Here is a 12,635-nt window from a genome sequence, read left to right as displayed (position 1 = left end):
GGGTCTATAAAATAGGAGCTATCTTCTAAATGCTTCCAAGGGGTGTCACTTGACCTTTGATAGGTCTTCAATTTCCTTCACGTGTATGTTCCACTCAGGATTAAGAGCAGTGACTACAGACAGGATGATGATTTTAAGTAAAAGCATTTTTTAAATTTTAACTTGCAATGGGCAGGATAACTTAAAGGAAATGTTAACACAGTTTCTAAAGAAAAGGGGAGAGGGGCACTTGGCTGGCTCACTCAATAGAGCATGCAACTCTTGATCTTGGGGTTGTGAGCTCAAGCCCTGTGTTGGATATAAAGGTTACTTAAATAAATAACCACCATAAAGAAAAAAGGGAGAAAAAGTAGAGATTTGACAGGAAAGAGTGATCTTTGTGTCCACTGCATCAGCCCAAACAGCACAGAAATGAACCTATTTATAAATCAAGAGCCTTGAGGAGTATTTTATATGAAACTGACAGACATGACCTTTCTGAGGGTGCCTGGGTAGCTCAGTCAGTTAAGTAAGCATCCGACTTCAGCTCAAGTCATGATTTCAAGGTTTGTGGGTTCGAGGCCCTCGTCGGTCTCTGTGCTGACAGCTCAGAGCCTGGAGTCTGCTTCAGATTTTGTCTCCCTCTCTCTGCCCCTCCCCTGCTCACACTCTAAAAAATTAAAATAAAATAAAAAAAAAAGAAAGAAAGAAAGAAAGAAAGAAAGAAAAAAAAAAAGACCTTTCCTCAGGATCCAAGGGAGCAGGGAAGTAGATTCTTTGGCAAACAAACAAAAAACAAAAACCAAGAAACAACTTTTGGGGAGCCAGTTGAGAGACAGCTGGGAGAAGTTAGTAGTTGTGGGAACAAACTATAAGATCTCAAAGCAAAGATGGCTTTAAATAAAATAAGCATCTCTAATAACGATCATAGAGGTGTTCCAATCTTACTTCTCCTAAAGCCGAACCAAAGCACACTGTAAAACGCTAAATGGATGCTGTCAAGCCATGATCCCTTAAGCATTCTTATTCAGTTATAGTAAAGAGAAGGTACAGCAAGGAAGGACAGAAAATAAAGAGATCAATAGTTCAAGGATGGAGTTTTAATTACTCAGATACTGAAAAAACATCATCCTTTAAATTGGGCCAGTTTTTCACAGATCATGGGCAAAGAGTCCAAAGGTTATCTGTTCTTCGCCGGCTTATGAGAGGAAATACGTAGAAATAAGCAAGCTGAACTATCTATATCTAGCTCTTTAGTGAGGAGAGCAATAATAGTTGACCCAATAACTGATTCCCTCAATTCAGAGCAGAGCCAAGGGAAAAAGGCAATGCCAACTTCTGAGGAGGCATATATCTACCTAACGGAAAAAAGGGAGCTGTTCTTGCACTCAGCTTGCTTTTGTTTTCTAGTCCCTAAGCAGAGAAGGAACGCAGGGGACAGAAGAACTTCCAGTCAAGTTTTTCCATACCCACAAGCAGTATCAGTGGACACAGTGGAGAGATCCTGATCACAGCCTCTCATTCTTCAACCAAGAGTTCCAGTAGACAGTATGCACCGGGACACTTAACTAGGTTTTTCATTTCTCTTAAAATCACTTTAGCTGGTGCACAGTTGTACAACATTAAGACAAAGTGAGACTCCATAACTCATTAATATACTTACAATGTGCTTATCAGTCTAGAATTGTTACTATTTCTTCACATAATATTAAAATAATTTGCCTCAAAAACTAGCTGAATGTAAGGCCTGATGACTCAAAAAGAATAAAAAAATAGAACAGAAATATGGTTATGAATATTTACTTTCTTTGGGGAGTTACATAACTCAAGAGGAAAAGTATAATATTATGCAATTAATTTTATGCAAATCAACAGTTCTATCAACTTAAACCTCAAGAACGTGGAAGCCGGGCTAGAAGTATCATTAGTCAAAGACAGGTTTTCCCACTCCTCCAACTCTGCATCCAAAGACCAAGTCAAATCCACCCATTTTCTCTCTAGCTTCACAGACCTGAAGTAAAAGCTAAATTGTGGATATATTCATGTCTTACTTATCCAAGTGAATAGTGTTTCTCATTAAGTTTTTTTAAAGCTATCAAAAATTCATGCTCATTTTCCCACACAGCTGACAATTATCAAAGGTATTTTTAAATTGTAATAGCTCTGAACTTTCTGACATACTGAAGCCATTTAGTTCTACTAATTCTAATAAGGGAACTTCTGCTAACTACCGTCAGTGGAATGCATCCTCCAACTTAACAGAAGCTGTATGAAATACAGTGTACCATTTTCTCTAAAGAGTATAGGCATACCTTGGAGACACAGTGGGTGTGGTTCCAGACTACCTCAATAAAGCAAATTATTGCAGCAAAGCAAATCAAATGAATTTTGTTTACCCAGTGCACATGAAAGTTATATTTACACTATACCGTAGTCTACTAAGCGTGCAACAGCCTGGATCCATTAAAAAAAAAAACAAAACAAACATTATCTATGGCAGCTATAGCCTTACAAAATATATTACTTAAGTAAGACTTGCAAGTCAAAATTATTCCTTGATCCATGGGCTGCAGAATGGATGCTGTGTTAGCAGGCATGAAAACAACATTAATCTCATACATCTCCCATCAGAGCTCTTGGGTGAACAGGTGCATTGTCCATGAGCAGTAATATTTTGAAAGGAATCTTTTTTTTCGGAGCCGTAGGTCTCAACAATGGGCTTAAAATATTCAGTAAACCATGTTGTAAACAAATGTGCTGTCATCCAGGCTTTGTTGTTCCATTTATAGAGCACAGACTAGATTTAGCATAATCTAAGGGCCCCAGGATTTTCAGAATGGTAAATGAGCACTGGCTTCAACTTGAAGTCATCAGCTACATTAGCCCCTAACAAAGGAGTCCGCCTGTCCTTTAAAGCTTTCAAATCAGGCATTGATTTCTCCTCCCTAGCTCTCGAAGTCCTAGATGGCATCTTCTTCCAATCTGTTTAGTCTAGCCACCTTCATTAATTATCTTAGCTAGATTTTTTGGCTAACTTGCTGCAGCTTCTACATCAGCATTTGCTGCTTCATTTTGCACTTTTATGTTATGGAAATGACTTCTTTCCTTAAGCCCCACAAACCAACCTATGATAGCTTCAAACTTTTCTGCAGCTTCCTCACACCTCTTAGCCTTCAGAGAATTGAAGAGAATAATGACCTTGCTCTGGACTTAAAGGAATGTTGTGGTTGGTTTGCTCTTCCATCCAGACCACTAAAACAGTCTCCAAGTCAGCAATAAGGTTGTTTTACTTTCTTATCATTTGTGTTCACTGTAGTAGTACTTTTCATCGCCTTCAAGAATTTTTACTTTGCATTCCGCAGCTTGCCTGTCTGGCACAACAGGCCTAGCTTTATCTTGGCTTTGAGCGTGCCTTCCTCACTAAGCCTAACCATTTCTAGCTTTTGATTTAAGTGAGAGACGTGTGACTCTTCCTTTCCCTTTAACACTGAAGAGGCCGCTGTAGGGTTATTATTGGGCCTCATTTCACTAATTTTGTGTCTCAAAGAATATGCAGGCCTGAAGAGAGGAAGAGAGATGAGGAAATGGTTGGCTGGTGGAGCAGTCAGAACAAACGCAACATGCTGTCAACTAAGTTCGCCATCTCATATGGGTGCAGTTTGAGGTGCCCCCAAACAATTACAACAGCAACATAAAGATTACTCATCACAATCATAACAAATATGGTAATAATGAAAAAGTCGGAAATACCACAAGAATTACCAAAACGTGACATATAGACTAGAAGTGAGCAAATATTGTTGGGAAAATGGTGCCAACAGATTTCTTGACAAAGCGTTGCCACAAACCTTCAATAAGTTAAAACTGCAGTATCTGCAAAGTGCAATAAAGCAAAGTACAAAAAAAAATAATAATAAAAAATAAGGTATGCTAGCACATAGTTTTAAATTGTAGGTGCAGCAGGATTTCCCCTTAGGCAAGGAGACTGCCCGGTGTTACAGCCCTGTCCTTAAAATCTTTAACCAAAAGTCCCTTTTCTAGAGGTGCTAGTATAAATTCTGTCTTTAAAAATACATTGCAGATCTGAATTACCTGCATGAGCATAAAGTGTCGATCATCTCTAACACTCCATCTGGATGCTACCAAAAAATCAGTGATAAGCTTAAGATAAAATAATCATCAGATTACTTTGGGTTGTGTTTCAAAATTATTTTCTTACAACCAGAAATTGGGAACCGCCTAATTACCCATCTAGTAGGAACCAGTTAAGTCATCTAATAAATGCATATATAATGGAATCCGTACAGCCTCTGAAAGGTTGATAGACACTTACACTAATTCACAGGATAAAATTGTTGGTATAAACCCATTTGTGTTATAGTTTATCTGTACTTCTAATACACATGGAACCAGGTACACTAAAATATTCATAGTAATCATTTCTAAGAAGATTTTAGGATGCTACTTTTCTCCTTTAACTTTCCCAATTATGTGAACTTTTGCTATAGTCACTTTCATATTATCTTCTCATAAAGTAAGGAGACATATATGTACCCACTACCATCTCTCAGCTTCTACCAATAAAGACTTGTAGAAACACTCACCATTCTGGATTTTACTGTTGTTTCTTGTACAACAGCTTTCATTATCTATTTTTACTGAAGATTCCTTCAAATTCTGTGACCGGCATCCTAAAGTTGAAGATTCTATCTTTTTTTCCACACAACTATTAAAGCTATTACTATTGACACCTGCTTTCTCCTCTGGCTTATCTGAAAGGACATCAGATGTGGAAGGCGTATATTCTAGGTGCTTCTGCAGTTCAGGAGTACTGGCAATTTCTAATTCTGCCGTAGAAGAAGGCTTTGTAGGTGAGCACTCCTTAGGAAGGCCAGTCGATGATTGAGAAACCGATTCCGACTGGTTTTCCTGATCAGTGCTAGTCTTCAGCTGGGTACAGCTACCTTTTGGTTCACTAAGGGGTTTTAAGTCTCCAGTTCCAATCTGAGAGAACTTTGAAGACAGCAATCCTACTTTGCAGACAACATCTGGTTTTGTTCTCAGTATTTCAGGCTTTGTATTTAGACAGGAAGAAAGTTCTTCTGGTAAAATCTGTTTATGACATCTGAAAAAGAGAATACAAAAAACTAGCATCTAGGTCTCTTTTATCACTCCTCTACTGCCCAAAAACAATTGTTTGGTACCTTAAGGCAACCACTATTGAGAGAGAAAACAAACTGCTTATTTTAGAGAATGAAGGATAGGTTTCTGTGAGCTGGAGTTAAAGATAATCAGTCAATGGCTCTGCAAAAATATCCTAAACACTTAGAAAAATACAATCCTAAATCCTATCTATATATATGCTCATAAATCTCTAACTACTTCAGGTTAGTTCTATTTATCACAGTATAACGAAACTTAGCTTTCCCTTAAAGCACACAGTAGCTCATGCAACCAAAACCACCAGCAGCACAAAACCCAGTCCAGCTACAAAAAACATGTCACTGACTCTGACACTGGATAATTCCATTCCTGTTTGGTTAGTGATCAAGACCCAAAGCAACTGAAAATTCAACTAATTACGTGCTTGCTCACAAAATGATGGGGTATTTCTCCTATCCCCTACCTTAATAGGAAGCATCCTTAAAGAACTTTTGTTTCTCTGAAATTCATCTTAAAGTTTTTTCCCCAGCAAAACATAAAGTTTTTTTTTCCTATTATACTTTTTCCTTTTCCTTTTTTTTCCTATTATACTTTTTCCTTTTTTTCCTATTATACTTTTTTTTCTCTGTCTCTAACACAGGATTTCCTCCTTGAGAAGATTTTCTTTTCTTTAAGTAAGCTTTACGCCCAACGTGGGGATTGAACTCACGATCCTGAGATCAAGAGCCACAGGCACTACTGACTGAGCCAGCCAGGTGCCCCAAGAACTTCTTCATTTAAGTACTCACATGAGACATTTTGCTTGGGTAGCACCAAACTTCTTACTGTTCCCTTTTTCTACCCAAAGACTGTTCCTCCTTCCATCTGACTGCTCTGTGGCCACCTTCCAAGCTCATCCCAGGCAGCCCACTTTCCTCCCAAGGAAGCAATGTGCTCAACCAGTCTTCCACCTTATTGCAACAGTCTTCCAAACCCACCTTTCTACATCGTTGTCTCTCTGACCTGTATCTTAGGTCTTTATCAGCTGCCTGCACAGGCCGCCACCCCTTCTAAGAGTTTTCCTTTAAAACTCTTCTCTCTGTAACCTTGTAGCCACTTCAACTCTCTGATTACACTTTACATTTCTTATTCATTTTTTTCACCTATAAACTAGTTACCTATTCCTCCTACAGCTACCGCATCCTCATTTCTATGACTTAATATTTTATCTGCCGCCGCCTATACTTGAGGTCTGGACTAGTAAGAACTACTCTCTTATCACCATGTCTCCGTGTTCTGCACACTCCCACTGACCTCAGTCTTCCACATACAACCACTCCGCTCCCTTTTCGTCACAGCAGACGTTTATTCTGCAACTGTCTACAGTATTTCAACTGACCGTTCTCACTGCATCAAGTGGAGAAAGTTGCCCTTTCCTCACATCTTCACTTTTTAAAAACGTTTTCCACATTGTTCTATATGCCTATTTCCCTTTTCACCTCCAAAAAGGCACCTGACCGATTTGAAAACTCTAATGAAAAACTCTGTGGATAACCTGAGATGTGAGGAATGGCAGGTCATGATGCCGAACGTAGCTGTACTAACACCCTATGAACCACGGAATGCAGGTTAAGTCTTGCCACCAGAGCAATGGTTAAGCTCAGACACAGCGACTACGGCTGAAATCATTTTTCTCCTACTATGACTAAACATCTTTAACAAATATCCCTACTTACCCTTGAGGAATTTTTGCTCCAAGATTGGGTGGCGAGTTGGCAGCCTGAGGAGTGCTCTGCTGCCTCGGGTCCTTACTAGGTGGGGTTGCTGCCGTACAGCCAAGCAGGATCTCCTTAAAAACCGTTGTGGGCACAGACTGTACAGGACACATACTAGGAGAGGCCTAAAAAGATAGCAAACCAACAGATATTAAAAGGAAAGTAACTAGTTGGAGAATTGTGAAGTCCTAGCAAGATTCACATTTATTTGCCTGGTTTAATACTAAACAAGCACAACACCATTTCCAAACAAAAAGCACAAAACAGTAAAACAACTGAAAAGTCACAAAATTAAGGACTTGTATCTGAAGGCTGTTAAATCATCCCAGCTTTTCATAAAGCTAGAGTCTTCCTATAAAAGATCACCGGCTGATCTTTTACAGACCTCTGAATCATTATGTCAGGAAAATGCAGCCATGTGGCAATTACTTTAAAAATGTGATGCACAAAAGTGAGCTTTCAAGTGACAGTCTTTAAACGGTGGCAGCTTCACATGCACTCAGTTTCGCATGTGAAGTGCACTTACTGCACAGGCTGGCAGGGGACCAGACCACTAGGACTCCTGTAGGCAGTGGTGCCTACTGGGTACCAGGGTAAGCCTCTACAACGCAATAAAGTTGAGAACATGGTTCTTGCTCTTATGTGGCTCTTCAAGTCACAAAGGCAACCGTAAGCTGCAAAAAATATCAAGTCGTGACAAGCCTGTGGGACAAAGTTGGGACACCTTCTCTTTTCAAGAAGTTTTATCTTCACAAAAATATAATAACGGACCCTCTTCTTTCCAGTTTCTACTATCCACACACGTCAACTTCCCACCAGGGAAAAAGGAAGGGATTAAACTCAACTCCCCGTGACCAGTCTTCAACGAAACCAGAGGAAATTATTCCGCTTGATCACCAGCCTCTTTGCATGGGCTTTAAACTTTAAGTCCTGTGCCCTTCCCCTTCCACAATGACTTCTACATTTATCTTACCACCAAATCTAAACCGCAGGAATCTTCAAAGTTTCTTCATCTTCTAGAGATTAGCTTCTAAAATTTGAGGTACAACCTCCCTTAGTTTTTAAAACTTCACCATTCTGAATATATTGATTTACATTCAGTCTACTCATGAATCTTTCTCAGACATTTAACTCTGGCAGCCTCGAAAAAACTGTCTAATATATGCTAAACAGAAATATCTGAAAAATAAAAATCTACTGAATCACTGTCAAAGTTTTGGCACAGTTTCAAACTATATGAAAATATAAAATTATCTGCTCGTATATTATACTACTTCAGTCAACTCAATTTTGGTTAAGTATTAACTTAGTGTTCCCCAGAAAAATTTCTTTGGAGGTGGGGAGGCTTTGGCTATTCTAAGAATATTCTTGGGATGGTCAACTTCGGTTCTCTGAGCCTCAGTTTCCTAATCATTAAGCTGAGGAAGTTAGAGAAGTCCTGAAAGTCCTTTTTGACTCAGTTTCGTAATTCTCTAGTAATCGCCTATAAAACGATTACCCTCCCAAAGTTTAATTGCCAAGTCATTTCAAAATGCTTACTTGAGGCTCACTTTTACCAAGGATCTTCCCTCATACCGCCTTCCTTGTTCTGAATTATGTTTAGAGTTGATATGCTAATACATACCTTTTTTTAAACTACTTTCTTGAGAGCAATTTTGATTGCAAACCTAGAGTAACACACTGAAGAAATTTAGATTGCATAAACTTTTATTCTGTACAATAGCCATTGAGCTGCTTAAGTAAAACAAAAACAAAAACAAAAACCCTCCATCTCATTTCCTAAATCCAATCAATGGACCAGTAAGTCCTGCCTCTATTTCCAAAATATTTACAGAATCTAACCAATTTCTTTACATTCCACCACTACCACCATTTTCCCCCCACATGGGATTACAATGGGTCTTCTAACTGGCCTGACTTCCCTCCACGTTTGTCCAAATGGTCTGCCTCCTACCCAAAATGTATCCTACCACAGACCAATCTGTAACATATAAAGCAATCAGATCATGGCACTCCATTGCCTGGAAGAGTTCTGTGTGGTCTGGTCTCTACCAACCTTCCCGATCCTCTCATTCTACTTGTTCACAGTGTTCCAAATACATTGGCTTCATTTCCGGTCTAAACTCTTTCTTGCCTGCACCTTCTTACTTGCCATTCATTCCCTCTGCATAGTTTTCATGTGGCTGACTGGTTCCATCCCTTCACTCTCAAATCTGTTCTACTGTCACCTCCTCAGAACCTCTGATTACTCTTTCCAAAGCAGTGCCCCAAAAAGCATCCCACTATGCTTCATCATATTTCTATGTTTGTTTGTACCCGCCATTGCTTTAGGACACTGCACTGTCAAAGTTCCTTTATTTAAGATACTTTTTTATTGTCAGTCTCCTCACAAGGAATCATACACACCTACAGGCAGACCCTGATCTTGTGTCCACTGTTAAACCTTATAAAACAAGGCACACAGCAGATGCTCAAATAAGACTGGTGGAATGCATGAATGAATGATGCCGTTAGGACTTAATATTTCAAAACAGCTAGGTCAGTCCTATGACTGACAGTAATACTCACCAATGTCTAGCAGATATTTAGTATTCAGTAAATATCTGTTGGAAAGACGGATGGAAGGACAGAGGGAATGAAGCAGGAATCTGCTGTTTTACAGTGGTGACTCACCATACCAAGGAAAAGATTTGGAGAGGAACGGCAACACCAGCACAGTGCCTAAGGGTACTGGGCTTTGGTGGCAGACCTTGGTCTGAATCTGGTCTCTGACACTTCCTAGCACATTATTTAACCTCTCCGAGTTCAGTTTCCTCAACTGTAAATGAGAATAATGACGCCTATTTTACAGGGCTGTCCTTCACCATGATGCCTGGCACACAGATTAGCTGACTGAAAGCAGAAAGACGAAAATTTTCTCAGGGCAGTCACCATGTATAACAAATACATAACTTAGGAAGCTTTGCCTTTTAGAAACTGAAATACGCTCAACAGGGATAGGGCTCCAATTTCAAAACCCATCTTCACGTGCACATCACTGCACTGGCCTCTGACTTGACAAGGGTCAAGGTTTCTTCTTACCTGAAGAGTTTTCCCTGAAGGTCTTCTATACCAGTCATGGCAATAGTTCCTCCCTGCCAGCAGACGGAGATAATATAATTGAGTGTATGATGGTATTCTAAAAAGGACACTGCTGGCTCACACTACTCAGCAGACTCTCTCAATTAACCAAGCAATGTCCTAACTCTGAGGAATAGTCTGCTAGGCAGAGAAGACCTTCAAGGAGCCAGCTGTTACTGGCAAACAGGTTTATTCTGTCCAAAAGTATTCACCAATGCAATCCAGAGTCTCGTCTACCTAATCCCAAACTCCTGTTTTCCAAAGACCACCCTAAAAGTAAACTCTGTGCCAGTCCAACACATCTGGAAAGTGCAAACACGGTGAGATGTGTGCCAAGTATGTTACTATACTCACCTTTCACTCCCACATTTAAGTGAACTCTTTCTTTCCTCACTTCTTCCTATACCTCTCTAGCTCTCTTAAAATCTAGCCCCAGCCACTGTTTCCAAAATTTGCCTGATTACAAGAACCACCCAGAACAAAAAAGAATATTTACACATACGGAAAAATATTCCCAACACACTGGAAAGGAATCAAGGAGGCTACAAAACGCTATGGTTTTTAGTTTGTTTTGTTTTGTTTAAAGGCCTCCATGATTATACAGGAAAAAATGAAAAACAAAAAACAGTAGAAGGACAGGTATTCCAAAATGTGAATAAGTGACACTTCTTTAGCGTTTTTCTGGGCTAACTAAATATTTTTAAACAACTTTTTTTTTAATGTGAGAATCTTCATTTGACAAATAAATGCAGTATAAAGGAGAAAAAGTGTTACAATAAAAATAATAAAAAGCCAATACCCATCTCCAGCCAAATCTATCATCCCAATTTCCTTTAAAATGAGAATTTGACTAGTACAAAGTTTAAGAGCTGAAACAGACATTTTTAAAACATCAAATTTAGTTTCTCAATTTAGATGCAGAAATTAAGCTCAAATAGGTTATGGGAACTTATCTCCTAGCCAACGTTCAGGCTTTTTTCAAAAATAGCCTGTACTGTGCCCAACAATCAGTTCAGCAGCACACAAACCTACTGAGCTGGACAAAATGCTATCAGAGATCAAAAAGACATGCTTCCTGCCCTTGAACAGTAGGAGTCAGGCAGACAGGATCACTTATAGACATATATGTTACCACATTTTACAGGTGTCTCCTTGAAGGCTATACATCTACTTGCTCACCTATCTGTCCCATCACTGATAAACCTGACATTTATCAGGTTGGGACATGTGGTAAGGAACATGTGCCACTCCTGTGGCACCTTCTTCCACAGGAGTTCCCTACTGACCCCAGTCCTCTGCCTGCACCCCAGGCTGATTCTTCAATGATCTGTCAGGATGCCATTTCCTATTCTCTGGCCTCTCCTCAACACAACATCATGTGGTTCTCCTTTTCATCTCACCAACTATTTATACTGATGTATTCTCCATGTCAGGCTACACCCAATCAACTTCTCCAAACTGGCCTTTATTACCTCTGGGACCCAAGACTGCTAATAACCTCACAGGTTCTACTCTGTTTCTCTCTCAGCTGCTGATACTGTGGATTACTCGACAATATCCTCTGTGAGCTTAACTCTAAGATACAATAATCACTCCCTACTACATTACTTCCCCCTTGTAAACTTAAAAGCAAAAATGAAAGTAGTAATACTAATTTCCAATAATTACCTCTTCATTGTTTCCTGGACAACCTAAAGTCAGGCCTACACACTTGGAAGGAAGACAATATTATATACCTTGGTTTACAAAGTTTTTGGTCAAGTGTCAAAGTTCCTATTGCCTGTTCACAGGCTTAAGACTCAGGAAAGGCAATCATCCTAGCCACGCAGATTCTTAAATTTTTTTTGTGTAGCACAGCACTTGCTTTGGTTCTACTTGATGTTGTTGTAGTCCACTGGGCCCCGATACAGAACCCTGGATGCATTAACTGACTCTGGCCCACTACCATGCCTTACTTGCCTTACTCCTGCAGACCCCAAAGTTCCCTCTAAAGTGCTGCCAACAATCTTAATACCAACTTGGTCCATTTTCAAAATCTAAGCTCCAGCCTGGAGCAGAGCATCACAAAGGTGTTTTTGTCCCTGTAACATGAGTGCATTTGGATACACAGCTGTGTGAGCTTTTACCTAAGCTGTAAAAAAGTTATGTGTATTGTAATAGGTCCTAAGGATTCAACTCACCTCAAAGACAAACAGGCTTAAGTTTCTTGATCTAAATCCTTACTATTTCAGAATAGAATTAAATCCAGTACTTGAACTCACAGTGGCATTCATACAAGCCTATACTTTTCTGGGCAGAAATTTGTCATGGCAAACCAACACTTCCTTTAAAAATCTAGCATGTCTGTTTAACCAATCATAAATTACCAATCAAACCTATTACCAAGGAGGGAGGAGTCCTATTTCAACACCTACTCAGAATTCTAAGGTTCCTCCCCTTCTCTCGTGCCAGGCCTTCTTCCAATTTGATACACACAACTCAGCTTACCCTCAAAAACACTCCTTATGGATGAAAACTGTCAAATCTATTGAGCATTTTCAGCAAATATCAAAAAATAATACACGTTTTACACAAAAAATAGTTAACCAGAAACTTATATTATCTCCATCTGCTTGAGTG

At 39.5% G+C, this 12,635-nt stretch overlaps 1 protein-coding gene across 2 annotated transcripts in view; it reads right to left on the bottom strand.

Moving 5' to 3' along the window:
* KDM3A (lysine demethylase 3A) overlaps positions 1–12,635 on the bottom strand; it is a 53,102-nt gene that overhangs the window by 26,687 nt on the left and 13,780 nt on the right. For both annotated transcript variants that reach the window (XM_042932932.1, XM_042932931.1), the window contains exons 9-10: positions 6,858–7,021; positions 4,584–5,104 (exon numbers count right to left, since the gene is read on the bottom strand). In XM_042932932.1, coding sequence (XP_042788866.1) covers positions 4,584–5,104; positions 6,858–7,021 — 685 coding nt within the window. The remainder of the gene's footprint in view (positions 1–4,583; positions 5,105–6,857; positions 7,022–12,635) is intronic.

Source organism: Panthera leo, chromosome A3 (assembly GCF_018350215.1).
Source record: "Panthera leo isolate Ple1 chromosome A3, P.leo_Ple1_pat1.1, whole genome shotgun sequence".
Classification (NCBI taxonomy): domain Eukaryota; kingdom Metazoa; phylum Chordata; class Mammalia; order Carnivora; family Felidae; genus Panthera; species Panthera leo.
Note: the sequence above shows the minus strand (reverse complement) of the source record. Positions and strands in the feature narration are given on the sequence as shown.